General features: G+C 38.8%; 1 protein-coding gene across 2 annotated transcripts; it reads right to left on the reverse strand.

The window, feature by feature from the left end:
• Positions 1 to 803: 803 nt before the first annotated feature.
• Positions 804 to 19,194, reverse strand: slc49a3 (solute carrier family 49 member 3). 2 transcript variants are annotated; one of them, XM_085285631.1, is made up of 10 exons: positions 18,766 to 19,193; positions 13,357 to 13,515; positions 12,137 to 12,353; positions 10,244 to 10,320; positions 8,829 to 8,966; positions 6,646 to 6,762; positions 6,197 to 6,349; positions 3,317 to 3,474; positions 2,620 to 2,723; positions 804 to 2,214 (listed from the first exon to the last, which is right to left on the reverse strand). In XM_085285631.1, the coding sequence occupies exons 1-10, from the start codon at positions 18,925 to 18,927 to the stop codon at positions 2,012 to 2,014; spliced, it is 1,488 nt and encodes a 495-aa protein (XP_085141757.1). In that variant the 5' UTR covers positions 18,928 to 19,193; the 3' UTR covers positions 804 to 2,011. The 2 variants fall into 2 exon arrangements, 1 of the variants encoding a protein (XP_085141757.1); XR_014893705.1 differs by having other exon boundaries at positions 2,076 to 2,214; positions 2,620 to 2,719; positions 18,766 to 19,194.
• Between the last annotated feature and the right edge of the window lie 781 nt (positions 19,195 to 19,975).

Raw genomic sequence — 19,975 nt, forward strand, 5'->3', positions numbered from 1 at the left:
CTCGTTTGTGTTATTGAGTCTTCATGAAAATACAGAATGGGGGGGGGGGGGAGCATCCAGTTTGAGGTTATCTGAACATACCAATGTAAATAAAAATTGAAATATTGTTATAAATGCCTAAAAAGGACAAGTAAACATTTACACAACATCTAGTGCTTAAGTGCATAAGTACAGCCTTACTGCTTTCATAGAACTAAGAGGTACTGCTAATCTAATCCACTTCATTTATCATCAGCAAGCTTGAGCACCTCTATAAATGCAGAAGCTTTGTCAGTTTGCCGCTCTGGAGCAATTGGGTGTGTATTCAGACATTTCCACAATCCTCACAGGAGCAGAAATTCACCCCAGAGATTGGAGCAAGCAGACCGAGTCAGTAACTCCAGAAAGCTCATGACTCCTCAGACTCTACAGGCCTCTGTTAGCATGTTATTTGATAACAGTACAATTAGACAAAGACTGATCCAAGTATTGCGTGTTAGGAAGAGTTTGAGGACACAGCCTCTTGTCTCTAAAAAGAACATGGCAGTGCAGTTTAGTTTTGCAAAGCTGAATCTGAATAAACAATAAGAAGCTGTTGTAGGACTTTAAGAGAACTGCATGAATTAATGCCATAAAACTTGATGAATCAAATGAATTTTATTGTAGAGATGGGATTCTGCAAGGTACTCAAACATAGTGTGAACTGCACAGTCCTGTCAACCTTTGCACAAAATGAGGCAAAGCATCAGTATCCTGTCCTGTTGCCTCTTAGCTCAAAGAAAGCATCAAATTTGAACTCAGTAACATGAACAAACTCAAGCAGGAAAGATTAACAAATTTAATGGTAAAAAATAAGATTTACATGATTTAGAAAAGTGTTCTTATTTACTGTGTACATGTTTTTTGTCATAAAGTGCCCCACAGCTGAAACACTGTTTTCTTTTATTGCACAAAGCCCACATGTCTCACCTGTGAGGTTTCAACATTATTCAAGGGTTTTAAAACATCTGCAGTCCTTAAGAAGGCCACACATTTACAAAAAGAAAGCATTAAAGTGGTTAAAACACTTTTTAGGAGTTTTTTCTTATTTTTTACAGCGGTAGAAAGATGTTATGTTTATTTTTAACAACATTCAGGTAGTCATGTTTGAAAAACAGTTTTCAGAAACCTGCAGAAAACCCGTTTAACACGTAAAGGTAAGACATGATATCTGGAGAATATTTGTGATTTTTACAGTGATTTTTCAAAAATGTATGCAAGTTTCCTTCCTACGATCTATAAAGTCAAGTCTCTCACTGTACTAGGATGGCATCAGGAGTTATTTCAAGCAGCACGAGTGCTGACTGACGGCACAAAGTCAGTCCCTGAGAGGCAAAATGAATCTGCACACGAACGAGTGTGCTGAGTCATGTGACTCACAGTTTATGACCTTTACATGTTTGCTGTTCAAAGGAAGACTGTAAGACTAAAGTGGAGTGCACTGAAGGACAGTGGATACATGAATGCTGACACATGTGGTCTACATGTGAAATTTAACTTAATCCATAAAAGCAGGTTTTGTAACAAAGCACCGAACTCCCATTACCATTTACTCTACTGTACCTGGTCAGGTGTGGGTGGGTGTTTTGTACCCGTGTACACAACGAACTTCATTTTGAGGTAACATTTCTTCACCTTTATATTAAATCTGAGTGAGTAAAAGTGCAGTGTCCTGTATTAAAATGGTTTCCTTCTTTTTCTTCTCATAATAATAATATTATTATTATTATTATTATTATTATTATTATTATTATGAGAAGAAAAAGAAGATGGAAATTATTTTAATGTATTGACACAGATTATTTACATGCCAAAGTGGCTGGAAAATAATAATTTAAACTTTTTTTTGAGGATTGGAAATTTGGATTATTTACTTGTTACATCCAACAATGTACCAAAAGTTTGTGACTTAATCAAACTACACACAAACATCTTTATTTAAAAAACAAAAACAAAACAAAAAAAGATCATCTGTTCGAGTACCTTTCTGCTCTCACTCATAGTGGCATGTTTCCTCTGTATTATCAGCAGCTTTATGCCTCCACGGAGGGTGCTCATTCCTGTATAGATGCTGGCTCTCTCTGGTCCCGTAAGTCGCTTGTTCTTCGGCCTCCAGTCGCCTGTAGCGGGTGTTGAAGAAGACGAGGAAGCAGCAGGTGAACAGAGTGCACAGCCCTGCCATCACCATCATGGGCACTGAGGGTAGGAGACGACAGGAAGGTCGAGTTTTAGTCCAAACGCTCTCCTCAAAGACATTACGCGTCTATTACAAAACATTTCCACTTTCATGGAGGCTTCTTGTGTACAAGCGAATGTCCTCATATGTGGATCTCATTTTTCTCAGAAACCAAAATCAGGTACAAAACAAAAAAACCCAAAAAAAACCCCAAAAACAAAAAACCAAAATCAGGTAATTCTTTGTTTGTACATTCATCAGGTCGCAATCAGCCCAAATAGCAAAGAGAAATTAGAAATGCATGCCATGAAAGAGTTTGGGACCGACTCTATCCAGCACGGACCTCAGATTAAACTAATGCACATCAATAAACTTTAAACCGACCAGCAGCAGACAGAGGTTTGATGTAACATCATGCGACCTACCCTTCCAGCTCAAGGCTGCTTCCCCGCAGGTGGACAGGGGAGAGTCTGCGAGCCGTGTGGTCAGAGCTTGAAGGAGGACGATGTAGACAACCGACTGAACCTGTCTGGAAGAAGAAAACGGTCACATCAGTCTCAGTAATGCAACTTCACATTTTTCTATTTACTATCTAATCTCTGAGGCACATGGTCGACTACAGGCACACCTGATATAACATGATCTGTCAACATCAGCACAAACTTTTTAAATGGGTCATGAAAAGCTGAAAGCCTTTGAGTGCATCTCCAGGTGACGTCAGGCTACATTTTACTGAAACACCCACAACAGTGACCCAAAACATTTTGCAGGTGACAGCACAAATATGAAAGCCATTTGTTATGATGTCAGCTAAGCAGCTGATTTTTACAGTAAGCAATCTCCTGCAAAATTAAAGCCAAAAAAAAAAAAAAAAAAAAAAAAACTAGACAAAGATTTTCTAAGATGACTCTGTGCATCGTTTGAAGATTTAGTGAAAATTTAGTTCCCCCCCATTCTTTAATAAGACTTTAAGACACAATTAGATGATAAATACATTCCTCATATTGTCTCTGAAGTGGTTTTACGATCTTCAGGATAATTTACAGCAGAATTTTGCAAGAACTCCAGTATTTTTAAAAAATGAGATAAAACCATAAGTATGTGTTGCTCAGACATTAGTACCCCGATACAAAGACGAGTCCAGCTGACGTGGCCTCTCCAACGGGATACGAACACTCCACCGACAGCTCCATGGCAACCGGGTAGATGGAAAAACCGAAAAAGCCGAAGAAAGAGCAGACGGCGGCCACGGCGACTTTCTGCTGCGGCATCAGAGACACCTGAGAGGCCGGGACCAGAAAGAAAGGGGGTCTTTTAGGCTTTGATACAATATAATATATGTTTTTTCCACATATTAAAGTACATCAACAGAGTCACCTGAGTCTTTTTGTTTTAACACTCAGGTGAAGGTTTACTATAATACTGGATGGCCACTCTTGGTCACTCTCGAGCGTTCTTAATATTCTGCCACCCTCGTGTATTTAAACAGGGGTTGTTTAACTGCGTTTACAATCAATAAACTACAGACTTGTTTATTTTGGGGCTCGCTGGCACCCACAGCTTTTTAATTTCTTTCTATTAAGTCAGACACATTAGAAGTGAGAGTCAGTGGGAGACTAATTAAAACCTGTGAGGGGAAAAAGCTTTTTAAAACTTTTCATCACCTCTCACTGACGACACGCAGCCTTCTTGATGACCACTGACCGTTAATGCTTCAGAATAAATACCCAAATAAAGTCCTGGAGATTCTCGAAGCTTGTTTTCAAGTGTTTATAGGAGAGCTTTGATTAAATTCAGTCATTGATTCATACCAGTCGCTCGTCTTCTAGTGCCTAAATTTTAATGCATATCCAACTCTGTACATTTAGATGTATTTACATACAGGCTGTATTTATTATTATTTTTAAATATTTATATTTAATTTATAAGCTACACATTTCGTTGTTCCCTTCCTCACACCTGCAAATGTGTGAGAGTATATGCCAGAGTCATTTTACTGATGAACCAAAGTGGCTCCTCAGTGGATTTTTCTAATGTTAGTTCAGTTTCCTGTGATGAAAACATGCCTTTCCATAAAATTTAAAATGTGAGCTCCAAGGAGGGCAAAAAAACAAAAACAGACCACTATATTCATAACATAATATTTTCCTGACTTTCAAGTTTATTTTTTCCAATTTATGTAACACACATGTGAGACTTTCTCCTTCACATCACTGTTTTTTGTCTTTTATATCAGTTAACGATCATTTTAAAAGTTCATTATTTTGTCCATAATACTGGAGAAGAAGGGTTTTGAGCATTTAAGAAAGTATATGGAGTAAATTATTTGTGTTTATTTGAGTTACTGTCTGCTGCATATAAATCCCGCGTCTGAAGACAGTTTTCTTTATGTAGTGGATGTCCTCTCAATAACCTGATATAGAATTTTAATTTATGCTGTATTTTACTGAAACACTGCATTAACATAACAGAGCTGTCAGCATAACCTGATAAAAAGACCAAACAAGCCTTCTCTTCAAAGTGTTTGCACATCAAACACTGACTCTTTCCATTTCCTTTAAGCGCCCTCAACTTCTGTCTGACATACACTTCACGCAAATATAAACGTCTGCCTGGAAAAAACTGTACGTTAGTCTGCGAGAGGCGTTTACCAGTTTTAATATAGACAAAAAATTAACTTCAAGAATCTGCCGCACATTTCTGACAGCATGGTTTGTGTGTCAGCACACAAAAAATACTTTAGATTAAGAAATAATCATTACAATCTGTCGTGAAATGAATACAATCCTGCTGAAAAGAGTTCAGCATTAATGTTCATATTAAATATCAAAATCAGAGGAGAAAAAGAAAATATCCATAATTTCCTAGATTTCCATTGCAGCAGTCTCTAAAACTCGGAACAACAGCAGAAGACTGGCGACTGACTCACCTTTGGAGCCAGCTTCAGTGGCGAATGGCCGTTTTGAGATCTATCAATCAGTCCAATGGTTTTTATGCCATAGATTATTCCTGCTCACTATGCGCCCGTCTTTATGGTCACAGTTTACACTCCATATCATAACGAAAGGCTTAATATTTTCATAAACTTGACAGTCGCTTGATTTGATCCAGGACCAAGACTTTTTTAGGATAAACAGTACCTAGTATTACGTCATTCTCACATTAGCCGATCTGTAGCATCCAAAGTCTAGTTTATATGCTGTGCCTGGGAACAGTTGTGTGAACTGGAAGAGGACTCTTAATCAATGACAGCTGTATCCATGAAAATCACTGTAAGTAATTAACAAATCTATACAGCATGTGAGAGGACAGCATGTCACCGCTTCACAAATAAAGCCACAAAATGCTTAAAAACCAAGAACATCGTGCTCTGCAAGAGTGCTTTGTGCATGAAAGAGAAAATGAAGGAGGCTGAGGTGGAGCTGGAATGCTGAGATGGACTGAAGCATACTTAAGCCAAGATCATCAGAGGTAGTATTAGCAGTGGTCAGTGGGAAAGCAGACAGGAGGGATGATCATGAAACACTGGCTAGTGTGAATACACTTGATAATTTATCAAAACACGGTTTGTTTGTTTTTTTTTTTTTTTTATATATATATATATATATATATATATATATATATATATATATATATATATCTCTATCTCCACGTTATATAAAAATTCAAATGAAGACATCACATCACAGCTTTAAATCTGCAGTTTATCAAACACCACTGAGCAGTCCTTGCCTTTAAAGCTAACCTCTCGTCTTCCTCTCCTGTCCTCCTACATCTTTTTCCATCTCTAAGTTACCTCACTCTCGTTTCTCTCCGTGTGAAGTGCAGATACCTGAAAATTCTATTTAAGTAAAGTAACTAAGTATTTGTACTTCGTTATTTTCTACCTTTGCCCCTCAGTGAACGTAACAATCAAAAGTCTTAATGCAGAGCCTTCTTCCTGGCCTGACGAACAGTCAGGGACCAGCTACGTTTCTTTGTGTAATAAATGAATGTTCTCACCACTGAGAAGGCGATGCACGCCACAGCACAGAAGCTCATGTTGATCTTTGTGGCTTCCATGAACTTCTTGGTTTTGTCGACATAGAGACCCAGAATACCGGCGCCGATGATGCCAAACACAATGAAGAGGGCGCCGCACAACCCAGCAAAGTCCTGCAGTGGTCAGATTTGATAGGTTCAGTAGGTAAATAACTGTTGTAAGTCATGTTTTCTACAGCAAATAGCATCTATGCAAGACTGGGAAAAGCTTTCTTTCACTTCGTTCAATAAGATGTTAGATTACTGTGCAAAGAAATTACACATTCATCAACCTTTTTCTTAATTTATTCAGTTTGAGAGCTGTAACATCACCACCATCTAGTCTCAAATATACCGTCTGGGTTGCTTTTTTTTTTCCATTTATCCTTCGATGACATTGATTTGGAGTCTTTCTCCTGGCATATACTTACATTGGTGTATCCTTTTACACACAGGATCTGATCCAGCAGCGTGGAGAAGCAGGTGAAAACGGCGATCCCTGAGCCGAAGCAAAGCAGCAGGACGAGGTAGGCTCTGTTCGTCAGTAACTACAGAAGAAACAGACCGGACGATTTGTAAGAGAAGCCTCAGGGGAAAACAAGCGCACTGCGGCAACATCAACAAGGGAAACATGTGCAAAGAAAATGAAATGAAGCGGTGAAACAACAGCGTGCTGGCTGCTGTTTACTCTGTCTGCGACTCCACGCTCACCTGGCACAGGTAATGCAAACACATTTGTGCAGAGCCTGCAGACATAGCGCACAAACTGTGTTGTTGGGAAATAAGATGCTAAAATCAGCACTGTGCAACTCGCATTAATAACAAAAGCTGCGTACTGTATAGAGAGATAATCACAGCAGGTGCAGGGAAAGTATGAGCGGCACGTTTGGGGGGGAAATGTCACGGATGCAGAGAGAACATCCTCACTTCAGAGACACTCATCGCCGCCTCTGTTAGAGACGTCACTGCTGCCGATGGAAATGTCAGTCGCTGCAGGAAGAAACGGCATCAGTGCAGCCAGACGAGCGCTCGCAAATGTCACTGTCAGCGAAATCACTGCTGCTGCTGGAAATGTCAGTGGGGTTTGAAATTGATCGTTATTTTCATTATCATTTATTATTTATGTCAATGTCAGATGCCGCAAGTGTTGGTCATTAACTTTTGTCTTCCCTCCTGCAGTTTGTATTTTGTTGAGTTTGTTGTTCGTGGTCTCTCCATGCTCCTCTTAGATGCAGATGCCAACCCCCTCCCCAAGCCTGGTTTCTGCTGAAGGTCTCTTCCTGTTAAAATGGGGCTCTTCCTCTCCGCTATCGCTAAGCTCCTAGGTGTTTGCTCATGTGGAATAGTCTGATTGTTGGCTACTGTTATTAGTGCTACATAAATTAAGAAAATAAACTAAATTATGAGTTTTTCTATGAATTTATTTTGTGTTATCACCTCCAACCAGTCACGGCAGATGGCCCCGCCCCTCCCTGAGCCTGGTTCTGCTGCAGGTTTCTTCCTGTTAAAAGGGAGTTTTTCCTTCCCACTGTTGCCAAGAGCTCACCCAAAGGAGGGTGTTTGATTGTTTGGGTTTTCTTGCTGTTATTGAAGGTTCTTTACTTTATGACATACTACTCCTTGAGGTGAGTGCTGTTGTGTTTGGTGTTATATAAATCAAATTAAATAGAAATTTTTAAAAAAGGTATCAAAAAAGCAAAATTTGCTTTATCCGAGTTTATCATTACATTTGCTGAAGTGTACCAGTAATGACAGAGGTAGATACCTCAGGTTTTGTTGTCACGTCATTTAGGAGCTTGTTTGATTGGTTTCGACATTTTAGATTAAAGAATAATATAACTCCAGTTTGCCGTCACTCTGTACAAAAATGACAATTAAGGGGAGTAATTACACTGCAGGAGCATGCAGGTGGATGCTGGAGTGGTGGTGGGGTTAAACCATCAGACGGAGATGCAGAACAGGCTAATGATCACTTATAATCGCTGTCTATTCTAAACATGTGTATGGAAAGAATATTATATAGTTATGTAATTAAATATTTTAGACATTTGAGTTTTTAAAATTCATAATCGCTTACAGCAAAAAAAGAAAAAATCTCACATGAAGCTACATTTTCACCAGAAATAAATCAGCCGAGCAGCTGAAGTTATAACATTTACCTGGATTGTGTTTTTTTAATATCTTTAATTCAACTCTTAACCTTTTCACGTTGTTTTTATCTGCTTAAATACTGACTAACTGTAACAGTAAGATAATTACAGGCAGGACTAGCTTAACAGTTGTAGGATATGTCTAAAAACATCTTAAACACCCCCTCCATGGTTAGGCTCACAGGAAGCAGAGGTCTTTAGTTTGTTATTCATGATACTAGGCCAGTTTTGACCACACTAATAACAGATCCAAAGTGTGAAACAACAGTAAAGTTGAGGGCCAGAACTGAACAGAACTGTGAACTGAAATTCACTCTAAAGCCAAATGAATCTTCAGTTTCAGAGATTAGAATAACTGAAATATCAGTTAACCAGGAAATCAGTAAATATGGCTCGATGACACGCCTCAGGCTCTGTTTGCACTCAAATGTTTAGAAGTGTTTTTCTGCTTTGTGTTTTCTTACCAGCTTGATCCCTTGTACAAACGGCTCTGAGTTGGAGGTCTCTGCGCTGGCTGAGGGCGGCGTCGGGGGGGCACTGCTGCGTATCCCCACTGTTGCTAGGACACAGATGATGCATGTCGGTATTGCATAGGCTAGAAGCTGGAAGAGGAGAGAAACACACATAACGTAAAGAATAATGGGTGATTGCACCTTATCTGACACAATTTATCATCATTAGAAGGTGAGGAGATCAGAGGCAGAGTGCAGGGTGAGAAGGTGCAGTCACACAGTTCTCTGTAGCAATCACCTAAATCCAAAACAAGAGCTTTTTAAAGGTTTTAATAATTTCGCCCATACCAGACAGTTACCAGTCAAGAAGGGTTAGCGAAAGAAAAGGAAAAACAAATATTGTGATGATAAATGGGTGACTGCAGCTTAAATCAAACACCATTTATCATCGTTAGCAGCCGAGGTGACCAGAGCCATATTTCAGTTTTATGTACACTGACAAGCCACAACATTAAAAGCAGTGACAGGTGAAATGAATAACATTAATCATTTTCTATTAATACAATTTTATGCTTGGGACACAAACTGTATATAAATGATGGACATTTCGCATTTTTGATGACTCGAGCTGAGCGTTTTAGCCGTTGCCATCCAAGTTTTGATCTGAGAAACTGAAGAGTGGTTTACGCTTCTATGGTAACGATTCATGAATCACAACAATAAAGCTACCCCGTTTAATGCCTGCTTTGACTTAAATTTACAGAAGGAGCAGCCGTGTGTAACTACAAACTATAATAACCTATAAAATAACCTGGCTAGACTAGAGGACATGCCCCCTGCTGGCTATAGTGCATAATCCACGCTCTGGTTGCCTAATGTAACTGCCACCTGCTTATATATATATATCAGTAGTCACTTCAATTTGCTCGCCTCAAAGCTGAGAAAAATGTAAATCAGGACCCGCCCACTCGCCGGCAGTTATGTTAATCATCGTCATTTGAAGTTGCCATCATTGACTTTCTGTTGTCTGAGTGGATGTTAGGAGCTTCCATCATCTTTAATATACAGTGTAGATCTGGGTTAAAAAAAAATAAAATAAAAATAGCACTCCCCGAGGACAGGAGTCTCTCTGTGTAATGCACATAACACAGCATTGTCTTGTCCTGTAGGATCTGGGCCTGATGCACAAACATTATGGCAGGCGAAACAGTGTGCTGTTGGTTTGAATGTTGTGGCTAATCAGTGTATTGGAGCACTTGTCCTGTAATATTCTGGGGATCTGTCACAACCACCAATGTCCTTCACACTCACAAATCTTTTTATGAACCAGCCAAACCCGGTTGTCCGATTACTGGTGTTCTCATTTATTATAAGCATCACAGACTACTCTGCTTTCTGAACACCAAAGGTTTCTTTGTTAAACTCACCAGCTTTGGGATCTGTGCAGATGTTTCAGCCATCACAGGAGAGATGATGTTAGCGAGGAGGATTCCCAGGGGATTAGCTGAGGACAAAAAAAGAGAAGTGGAGTTTTACTGCTGTCCTAGATCACTTTCTGTTCCCCGTTTCATTCACAACACAACATCTGAGCAACATATCTGACCTTTAATCACCCTTTAACATCAGCTTCCCATTTTAATGTCTTTAACAGGCATACATATCAATAGACCTTGTTAGCAGTCATTTTAATAATGTAACAGCTGCGTCCACACAGGAGTTTGCTGACATGCTAAAATGAAAGCGCTTTGTAAGCAAACCTTCAGGGAGCATAAGCATAACGCAAAAAATAAGAATGACCATGATGATCAAACCAGCCTTTATTTAACTACAGTAGTTTTACCCATTAAAACTCCAAAAGGATTAAGAAACATGACAACTTTTGGTTAAAGCCACAGCTCTCAAGTCTCCCTGTCCTTAATTGTGCATTTTCTATTTATCGCATGTTAAATTTTAAAAATAAATAAATAAATAAAAATAAAAAATGGTGGTGGTGGTGGCTAGAATGTTACGTAGCCTTGTTCTCAAGTTCATGCATTCACAAGAGTTATGTTGAGTTATCGCAGTTACAAACTTGGGTGTCCTGCCCGCATCACAACATTACCCCATCGGCCGTTTACAGGTGAGGGGTAAAAGCCCACCATCAGCAGCCCTCACATTTCTAAAACTGCCCAGTTAGCAGGTGGCCAACAAAGAAAAAATTAGCTCTGTTGTTCCTGCTGTCAAGAAATTCCATGAAAGCTGGAAAAAATATTCCCTCAGGAATAAATCATGTGAAAAGTAAAAGTGTTAATGATGAAAAATTATCACCCAACAAGTTAGAACAGGTCCTATGAGAACTTTCTATGAGGAAATCTAGACTTTTTTCTGTCTATATGCTGTGCTGTAACATAAAGCAATCCATTTAAATGCTGTATGAAGGTTTCATTTATATGTATTTACCACTAGAGCAAATGCATTTATCTCATTGCAGAAAACACACGAGGGTTGAGGTTGTTTAGTTTTGCTTTGTGAACATTAGAGCCCAGACTGAGATGTCCACAGCCCGGTTCTGGCCCTCGGGCCATAGTTTGCCCAAATGTTACACAAGAACACTAGAACCACCACAATCAGGAGCCACAACTCAGTGCCCACAGACTCCAGTGTTAAAGATCTGACCTTCATAGATAACTTCCAGCTTCATAACAGCTGTAGCCAGGGTTTGGTTCAAAAAGGCTCAAAGTTTGGTGTTTGGCTGCTTTGATTGATGTTTTTTTGGTAGTTATTTTAAGCATCCAAGAAGATTAGATTAGATTGTTACTCAGCATTTTTAACAGGTATTTATCAGTTTGATGCAGTCATTCAATTTATGCCGATCCATCATCAAAACTGGTCATTTTTATTCCAGAAAACCAACATGGAGAGAAACATAAAAATAAAGTGGTTTCTAATTAAACCTCCATCTTTGTACAGACTATTATCCTTTATATTTCTATACCTTATATCTCTGTCTGTTTCATTTTCACTGGCTTTATTTACACTCTAGAATTTCAAACTAACTTTGGAAAAAAGTCTACATTTATTTATCAAATTCAAAAATATTTGAATTTTTTTTTTTTTTTTGTGAATTTGCCTGAAAGTATAAACTTAAAAATGCTTCAAAAGCCAAATTCTGTGAACTCCTTAATTAAAACTGCCATAACAGATTTTTTTTTTGGCATAAAAATAAAATAAAAAGAGTATTGCTCCTTTGTTGTTTGACATGCACATGACTAACACACAGCAGAACATCTGCACAGGTTTGTAGATGCTGTACTGAAGGTGTGAAAGGTAAAATCGCTCACCCATCGAGGCGATCATGTTAGCTGTGGCCCGCTGATGGTCGGGGAACCACAGGGCTGCCAGCTTGGTGGGAGCGAAAACGATGAGGGGCTGAGCCAAGGCGCCGAGGGTCTGTCCCAACATCACTATCGGGTACTGGATTTTAAAACTCTCACCCGGAAGCGTGCCGAGGAACCGCAGCACGGCTCCGAGCATGTTCAGCCAGGCACCCAGGATCAGCTGTGACAGTCAGAGGACAGAAGGGTGAAAGTTTACGAGAAAATCCCTTCATATCTGGGAGTGAAATAACTGTCAGACATTTTCAGAAGGTCTTCTCAAAGATCAGTCCAAGACAGTGGGAGGTCTTCATCTTTAAAAAGGCGCAATTAATCTCAGATTCACGAAGTAAAACTAGCTTGCATGGTGTGGTCAGAAGCAGGTGGGACAGGATGTCATGTGGGTGAAGTGACAAATATAAATGGTAGGGGTTTGCATGCCTTCTGGGCTAAAAACAGCAGTCCACAACATTTTCAATTACTCATAGTTTTATTAATCATGCCACTATAACTAACCGGTGTCAGAGTCATTGCACTCACTGGTGCTCAGTCGCAGGTCACCTACTCTGTATTATGTGTCACTAGATTCAGAGAAAAAGAATAAATTCCTTCATGAACACCTCATCTCCAAAGTTTCCTGCAGTTTCTGCATAATCTCGTTATCAGACATGCTAACAAACATTACCGCTGCCAATGGCCTGCGTGCTTATTGGAGGTAGCGATCCATTTTTCCTGACTCAGAGGTCATCCGCCTCCTCTCCCTCTCCTATGGCTGGTTGAACTGGTTATTGGGAAGCTGAATCCGGTCTGACTGCTGCGTTTATCAGTTCACTTCATCTTCTGTTTACTTTAAACAAATCAAATTTGCAGGACAATTTCCTGTACAGCATTTTTCCTGGGAGATGACTCCAGGATGAAAGGAGCATATAATGGCCATATCTCAGGCTTCATTCATTTTTAACTTGTACCCATTTCCATCAAGCCTATGTTTATATGCACGCATACAGCACTAGCTCTAAACCATTAAAATCCTCCCCTGGAAGGTTTCTTCTCTCTTCTAAAATCATTCACTACTCACTTAAAACTTTGTGTTCTAGAGTTTAGAATAAACCTCACACTGTGCTCTGAGGTTTACCATCTCATACTAAAACATATAATATTAACAAAAAAAACCAAGCAGTTGGTACCGTTATCCTCAGTCCAAGAGTATCCAGCATCCAAGTGGTTGCAAAGCTGAGCGGTATGGCCACCACCATGTAGACCAGTGATAGCCAGTTGATCTCGTCCAGAGTAACTTTCAGGTACTGGGCAGACTGGTTCGCCACTGGTGCAAAGGTAAGCCATATCTGAGGAGACACCAAGATTTTTTTTTTTTTTTTTTTAAGTATGGAAAGCTACACACACATACACACATACATACATACATACATACACACACACATACATACACACACACATACATACATATATAGTGAGAGTGCAGGAGGTCCAATGCATTCAGATTTTGTACAAAATATTAAAAGGACAAAAAAAAATGCACAATAATGGCTGACGTTTATACAAAGTGTACAAACTAAATGTGGCAGGGCAACATTTCAGGGAAATCAAATAATAATTTTATTTTTTTATATGAGGACAGCAATACAAAATCACTTAAATAAAAGAAGTGTATAAAAATACATATATACTTAAAGAAATTAAGGAGTAAATATAACTGATAATACATTAGACCTGATAGATCTGGCTGTATTCCTGATATAAATATGATCAGTGCATTTCTATATATTGATATATGATAAGTATGGCATATGAGACCAGGCTGCGTGTTTAGATCCACCGTAGAAAAACCACAGCAGACGGGGCAAAGCCTGAACGACCTTTTGTAAATCTGCATTGTGTAAAGGTTTGCAGTGACTCTAGCCAGCAATTTTAAAATGTCAGCTCTGTCAAAAAAGGTAAAACCGAAGGTTTACTTCAGCAGCGTGCCAACATGGATATTTCAGAAGCTGCTTTCCATTCAGTGCTGTCAGCTTAGTTTTGTGCAGGTGGAGAATAATTACACTAAAGTGCTTTATCACAGTGCCAGTCAGGTACAAATCATTTAGGTGGATATTTAACAACCACTCTGTTAGACATCATCGATTACATGACATATACAAAGCATCCCTATTTCAGTACATCATCTTAGTGGTCACTCCTCCTAAAGCAGGTGCACTTTAGTGATCAGATTCCTGGAGCCTGTTTTAGTCTTGTGATCTGGACACAACTTTAGAAAAAGAAAGGAAGTGACAAGACATGCTCATCTCACATGAGAAGGAGATGATTTCTGTTGTTTATGTTCCTAGTGTCATGTGTCTGCCCTCACATGACACCACTTAGCATGCATGAGACAGGAAATAATAGGACACTTTCATCATACTCTACAAGCTGGACAAAGCTACAATGCTGTGCTGAGCTGGTGAAAAGACATGTTCAACAAAAAGACTTCAGCCTTTAGAAAATTCTCTCATATTTCACCTTGATTGTGGATGAATAAGAGTGAGTTTATCAATAGAGGCCTACAACATTTATTCAAGAACAATGTTGAAGCACTTACATTTGTGGTGAGAAGGTTACATATGCACCCATCATGGGCATGCATGTCATGTTCATTTTGGGCTGTCAGTGATTTCTCTGAACTGTTCTTTTTCCAGGATGAAATGATTCTACAGCATATTTGATGGCTTTAAAAAATTATGAACTTGGTGCACAAGTTTGAATTTATTTTGGATTTTCTCTAATCTACACAGGCTCACATATACACTTATACTCACTCAAATCTTTTAATAAGTGGTGCTGAAGGTTTTACAATTTCGTTTAACTTGAACTTAACAATTGACTTCAACTGGTAGTTTCTATTTTCTCTACTTTTTTGACAACACTTATGGGATTGACCAACACTCAGAACAATGGGAAAGTCCAAGGAACTGAGTGAAGACCTGAGGTTTGTAACTTCTAGTTGAATGCAAAGTAGGTAAATTATATTAGTCTTTGCAGTTTTGCTGTCGATCAAAAGCAGAGACATGAGTGGGAAAATCCTCATGGATGAAAAATACTTCAAAAAAAAAAAAAAAAAAAAAAGAGCTGCGGTTGTGTAAGCCGGTTATAAGCTACGACTAAAACCACATGCTGTGCTGACAAAAAGGAAACAACAGCTGCTCTCCTGCTAGATAGTAAACCAATGTAATAAATGTAATAAATAAACTCATTGTAAATGTAGGAGCTTTATGTATTCACATAATAATGACATCTTTGATTATTTAAAATTGCTGCTGCGATTGCATTTCTCTGCTAATAAACTCCTCCAGACTTTTTTTTAAAGTAGGGCTTTACTGTGAAAAGTCTTGAATGTGAATTTATCTGCAGAAGAAGAAGAAGCTGAAACTTTAATGTGCACACGTACTAAGCAGTAGGAGCTACCCACACTCCCGCTGAGATTTTGCCAGACTTGTGCGTCAGACTACACCGTGTTACATGACAAGAATTGTACCTGATAAACATCACCATGTTGTCACTGTAACTGATGATTTTCGTGTAGAGCAACTAAAAAGTGCACTAAAAATAGCTGAAATATCTCGAATCTAACCTGAATTTGTATAAAGAAGTCCTATTTTCATGACAAACATATAAAATACTTAATAATTGTAGCTTCTCAGGACAAACCAGGACATGTTTATACTTCTATTGCTTAAAAGGTTTAAATTATCCGTGTGTGTAACACCTTTTCAGACAGAATCCAATGTCACGCTTATTTAAACATGTTTAAAAAGGAACGTATCCATGATTTTTTTTTTTTTACTACACATATAACCTATAATTCACCTGGAAACAGGCAGCACATGTGTATGTGTGTATTTTTGGCCTGATGCACAAACAAACTGAATGAATTTGACCTGTAAACTCTACACCGAGACCACAAAGGCAGTACCAGTCCTGTCCTCTATTGTGTGGACGGTGAACAAATCCTAATTCATGCCGAGCTGGCGGGAGCTGGTCAGCTGATTTGAACACACAATGCTAGTCTTGTCCCCAGCAGGGAGGAATGCTTCTAGAAACGGTTTTCACACATGCCCCTGTTTTGTTATTTCACAGGTCGTATCAGATCAGAGTATCGCTTCCTCTCAATCCCACACGCGTCCATGTTTCAAACTGTGCTAAAATTAGATTTCATGCAGACTCAGACACCTAAAAAGCATCAAGGCGTGCACAATAACTGTAGGCAACATTAGGGGTGGGGGAAAAAAATCGATACTGTGTAGTATCGTGATATTTTGTTTGCTAATAATGTATCGATACAGGGACAGGAGAAATCGATATTTTGTTACAAAAAAGTTTTTGTGCTCTGACTTCAGAGCATGTTGATCCTTTTTCTCAGCAAGAATCCTGACACTCCTTCACTGTCCAAATGTGTTTAACTTTTTTTTGGCAGCAATAAACATGACAGTTTACTTATTTTAATTTAAGACATGTTTTATTTTAATTAAGTTTAAAACTTTTTTTATTTTATGTAAAATTATATTTTGTTTTCATTGACTTTCAAATTCTTCAGTTGCTGAAGGGGCTGCATAGTTTTCATAAATTGCATAGTTCAGAATAGCTATAATTGTACCAGATGGTTGCATTCAGTTAAGTTGGACTAGACTGTAATACAAACCGTTCAGTTTGTCAACAATAAAACTGACTGAAATGAGAGAAAGACTCAGTGCAGACTTTGATATTAGATAAAATGAATATTGATAACGTTTACCTTTATGTACAGAATCTGAATATCGCAAAATATTTTTAAAAAATTGCAATAATATCATATCGTGCGTTAAGTATTGTGATAATATCGTATCGTGGGATGTATGGTGATTCCTACCTCTAGGCAACATGCGATGCTAACACGCTAAAAATGAAAAATCCTAAATTATCTGCAGAGATTACAGTTAATGCAATCTTGTCACAAGTGAAACTTTAATTTCAATATTTAAAATGTTTTAATTTAAATATGTTAACAAATTTTTTATCTGCAATTTGTAAAAACTGTTAGATGATAAAATAAAATTGCTTAGATTTGTGATTATTCATGACTTGGGATTATGTTTTTCCATGTTTGTAGCACCTTTTAAGGTCTGTTAGAATAAACTAACAAACAGAAATAAACTGCATTAGAAGAACTGGTTTATGACCTTCTGTTTTCTAAGTATTATTATTAATATAATTTGAACTTTAACTTAAGAGGGACTTACTTTGCAGGCCCAGCACGTTGATATTTGATCATTCTAGTAAGCTCTTAAGCAACAAACTCTATTCTTTGTCATGACACCGTGGGCAGAAATGTTCACCTGTTAACTCTGTAAAGACTCCAACAGCAGCTCCGTCAGGCTTACAGATCACTTCTCTTTCAGTACCTGCTTTAGAGAAGCCACAGCTTATGTGCACACTTTATGAATGACTGCAGGAAGACAACAACCGCTAACTGCTTTCACTTTTCTGTCACTGTGGAAACTTCGCTGACACGCTGAGTAAAAACTCACTTCCCACAATAAACCCACTAAGGTAGTCTGAGTCACAGCTGTTGTTATGTCGTGGAATAAAACACCAGACAAGGTTGTAAAATTAATTCTTAATGCAATTACAGATTTTCCATCTTCCCTACTTTAAAAACAAACTGTGATATCGCACCCTGCACCTTGACTCACAGGCTCCTTCTCTAGTTTGTTGCTGTTCTTTTCTTTATTATTTGTCTTATTAGGGACAATAATTAATTAATAAAGTTAAGAAAATGAAATAAATAATGTTAGGGAGTATTAGGATTCCTAGTTTCATTTTATCAGATTTTCTATAGATACCACAACATATCATCAATTCTCATCTCCACTGTCATCATATAGGGAAAACATGATATAATGAAAATAGAAACATGGGAGCAAACATTTTTCTAACACATATAAATGCACTGGTCAGGGTCTGTAACATAAGTTTCAGGTGTACACTCTGCACAGATATGTGGATGCTTAAATTAAAGGAAAAAGGGCATTATGCAACATTTAATTACTGAAAACATGATTAACATTTTCAAACTCCCCTTTAATTACCATGCAAGACTAAATGAAGCCGTTGAAGTGTTTTGAGCATCTGATTAGTCCTTTATCCATGGTTGCATTGACGTGTGGTTGGGGTGGGGGTACAAAAGGATGTAAGCGCCACCCCATGTGTCCCTTTTAGCTCCGCCTCTGGCACACTGTACTTGTCAGCCCTGTTGCACAGATTTACATCTTGTTTGCTTATCAGCCTTGTTTATCAGCCACGGAATGACTCTCTATGGCCTGAGGGCCTTAAACGGGAAGTGGGGACACCTGTTCCTCGGAACAATAGCTCCCATAGGGAAGAGGAGTCCCGTGGAAGCAGGAAGTAGGAGAACGATTGCGGGAGGAGCTCAGCACACCCTGCTTAACACTAACATCACCACCGGGGAGTTATACCAAGTCAAACAAACATATAGGGGGAACACCACATGTCCCGTGTCTACCTGTATTCATAAACACACCTGGTTTCACCTTTCACAGACTCACCGTTGCGTTGGAGCAGTTTAGGAGACACAACACCAGCAGCACAAACCACCTCCTCTTGTAAAGTTTGAAAAGCTGTCCATTCTTCAGGTCAGAGTTTGGTTCTCTGGAAACAGCAGCGTAAACAGTCCGAATGTCGTTGGAGACTTCGCCGCTATTATCCATTATTATTATTATTATTACTAGTATTATGACAAGTTAACCGGTTAAGCCAAACAGCTGCTTAGCTCCCAGAAGTTGAACAAGCACCGAAGTTTCGGTCGCTTTTGGTCAAAAAATCCCAGAAACCTGAGAAATGGTGTATGTCTACTAAAGTAAACAAGATATAAATCCATCCTGCTGTCTCCCGACAGACTGTAAGGACATTTTGTGTCTCACACAGAAGCCGGTAACTCAGTTTGAAGCCTGGAAAAAGTCAGCAATCCTCTGAACATTAATCAGGGAGCTACAAAGATCTTCGACTGAGAGGATGAGCCACTCCGCCCTGAAGAAAAGCGCTGTCAGCATGCAGAACTTAAAAAAGGGTTCTTCAAACTGAATGAGTCTTGCCTTCATAAACGATAAATAAATAATAAATCACTTCTAATAATTTCCGAAACACTGATCTGTGTGTTTTTTTCTCAATACATTTCAAGTCTAGAAAAAATCTAAAAGATTCAATTAAGCAAAACTTTGGACTGCGTTTATCATTTCATAAAGGATAAACACAGATAAATTAAACGTTAATGTGTACTGGTGTAATAGACTAAACCAAGGGTGTCAAAGGCCAAGATCGGCCTGCCAAAGCGGCCAACCCAGCTCACCAGGTGGCTTTGCAAAATTTCCAAATTGCAGAGAAGTCATTAATACCTCAATGCAGTGTTACTTTTGCTGTGGGGTGTACAAGCATTCCACATCCATCCATCCACCCACCCTTCTTAAATACTTGTGGGGGGTTGCAGGAGGAGCCTGTTCTAGATGACATAGGGCAAAAGGTGGGGTGCACCTTGGGCAGGTAAGCAGTTCATCACAGGGCTAATACAGAGAGACAGATAATTATACACTCTCAAAAACCCAACTAGAGACAGTTAATCTGCATGTATGTTTGGACAGTATAAGGAAACTGTAGAAAACGCGTGCAGCCACAAGGAGAGCATGCAAACTAACTCCGAAAGGCCCCAAATGGCCAGGTGGTTTAAACCAGGAAGTTGTTTTTGCTGTGATGAAACAGTGC

The sequence above is a fragment of the Mchenga conophoros genome, linkage group LG2 (assembly GCF_057382185.1).
Source record: "Mchenga conophoros isolate Kocher_MC1m ecotype Shallow Benthic linkage group LG2, M_conophoros_male_GT1.1, whole genome shotgun sequence".
NCBI lineage: Eukaryota > Metazoa > Chordata > Actinopteri > Cichliformes > Cichlidae > Mchenga > Mchenga conophoros.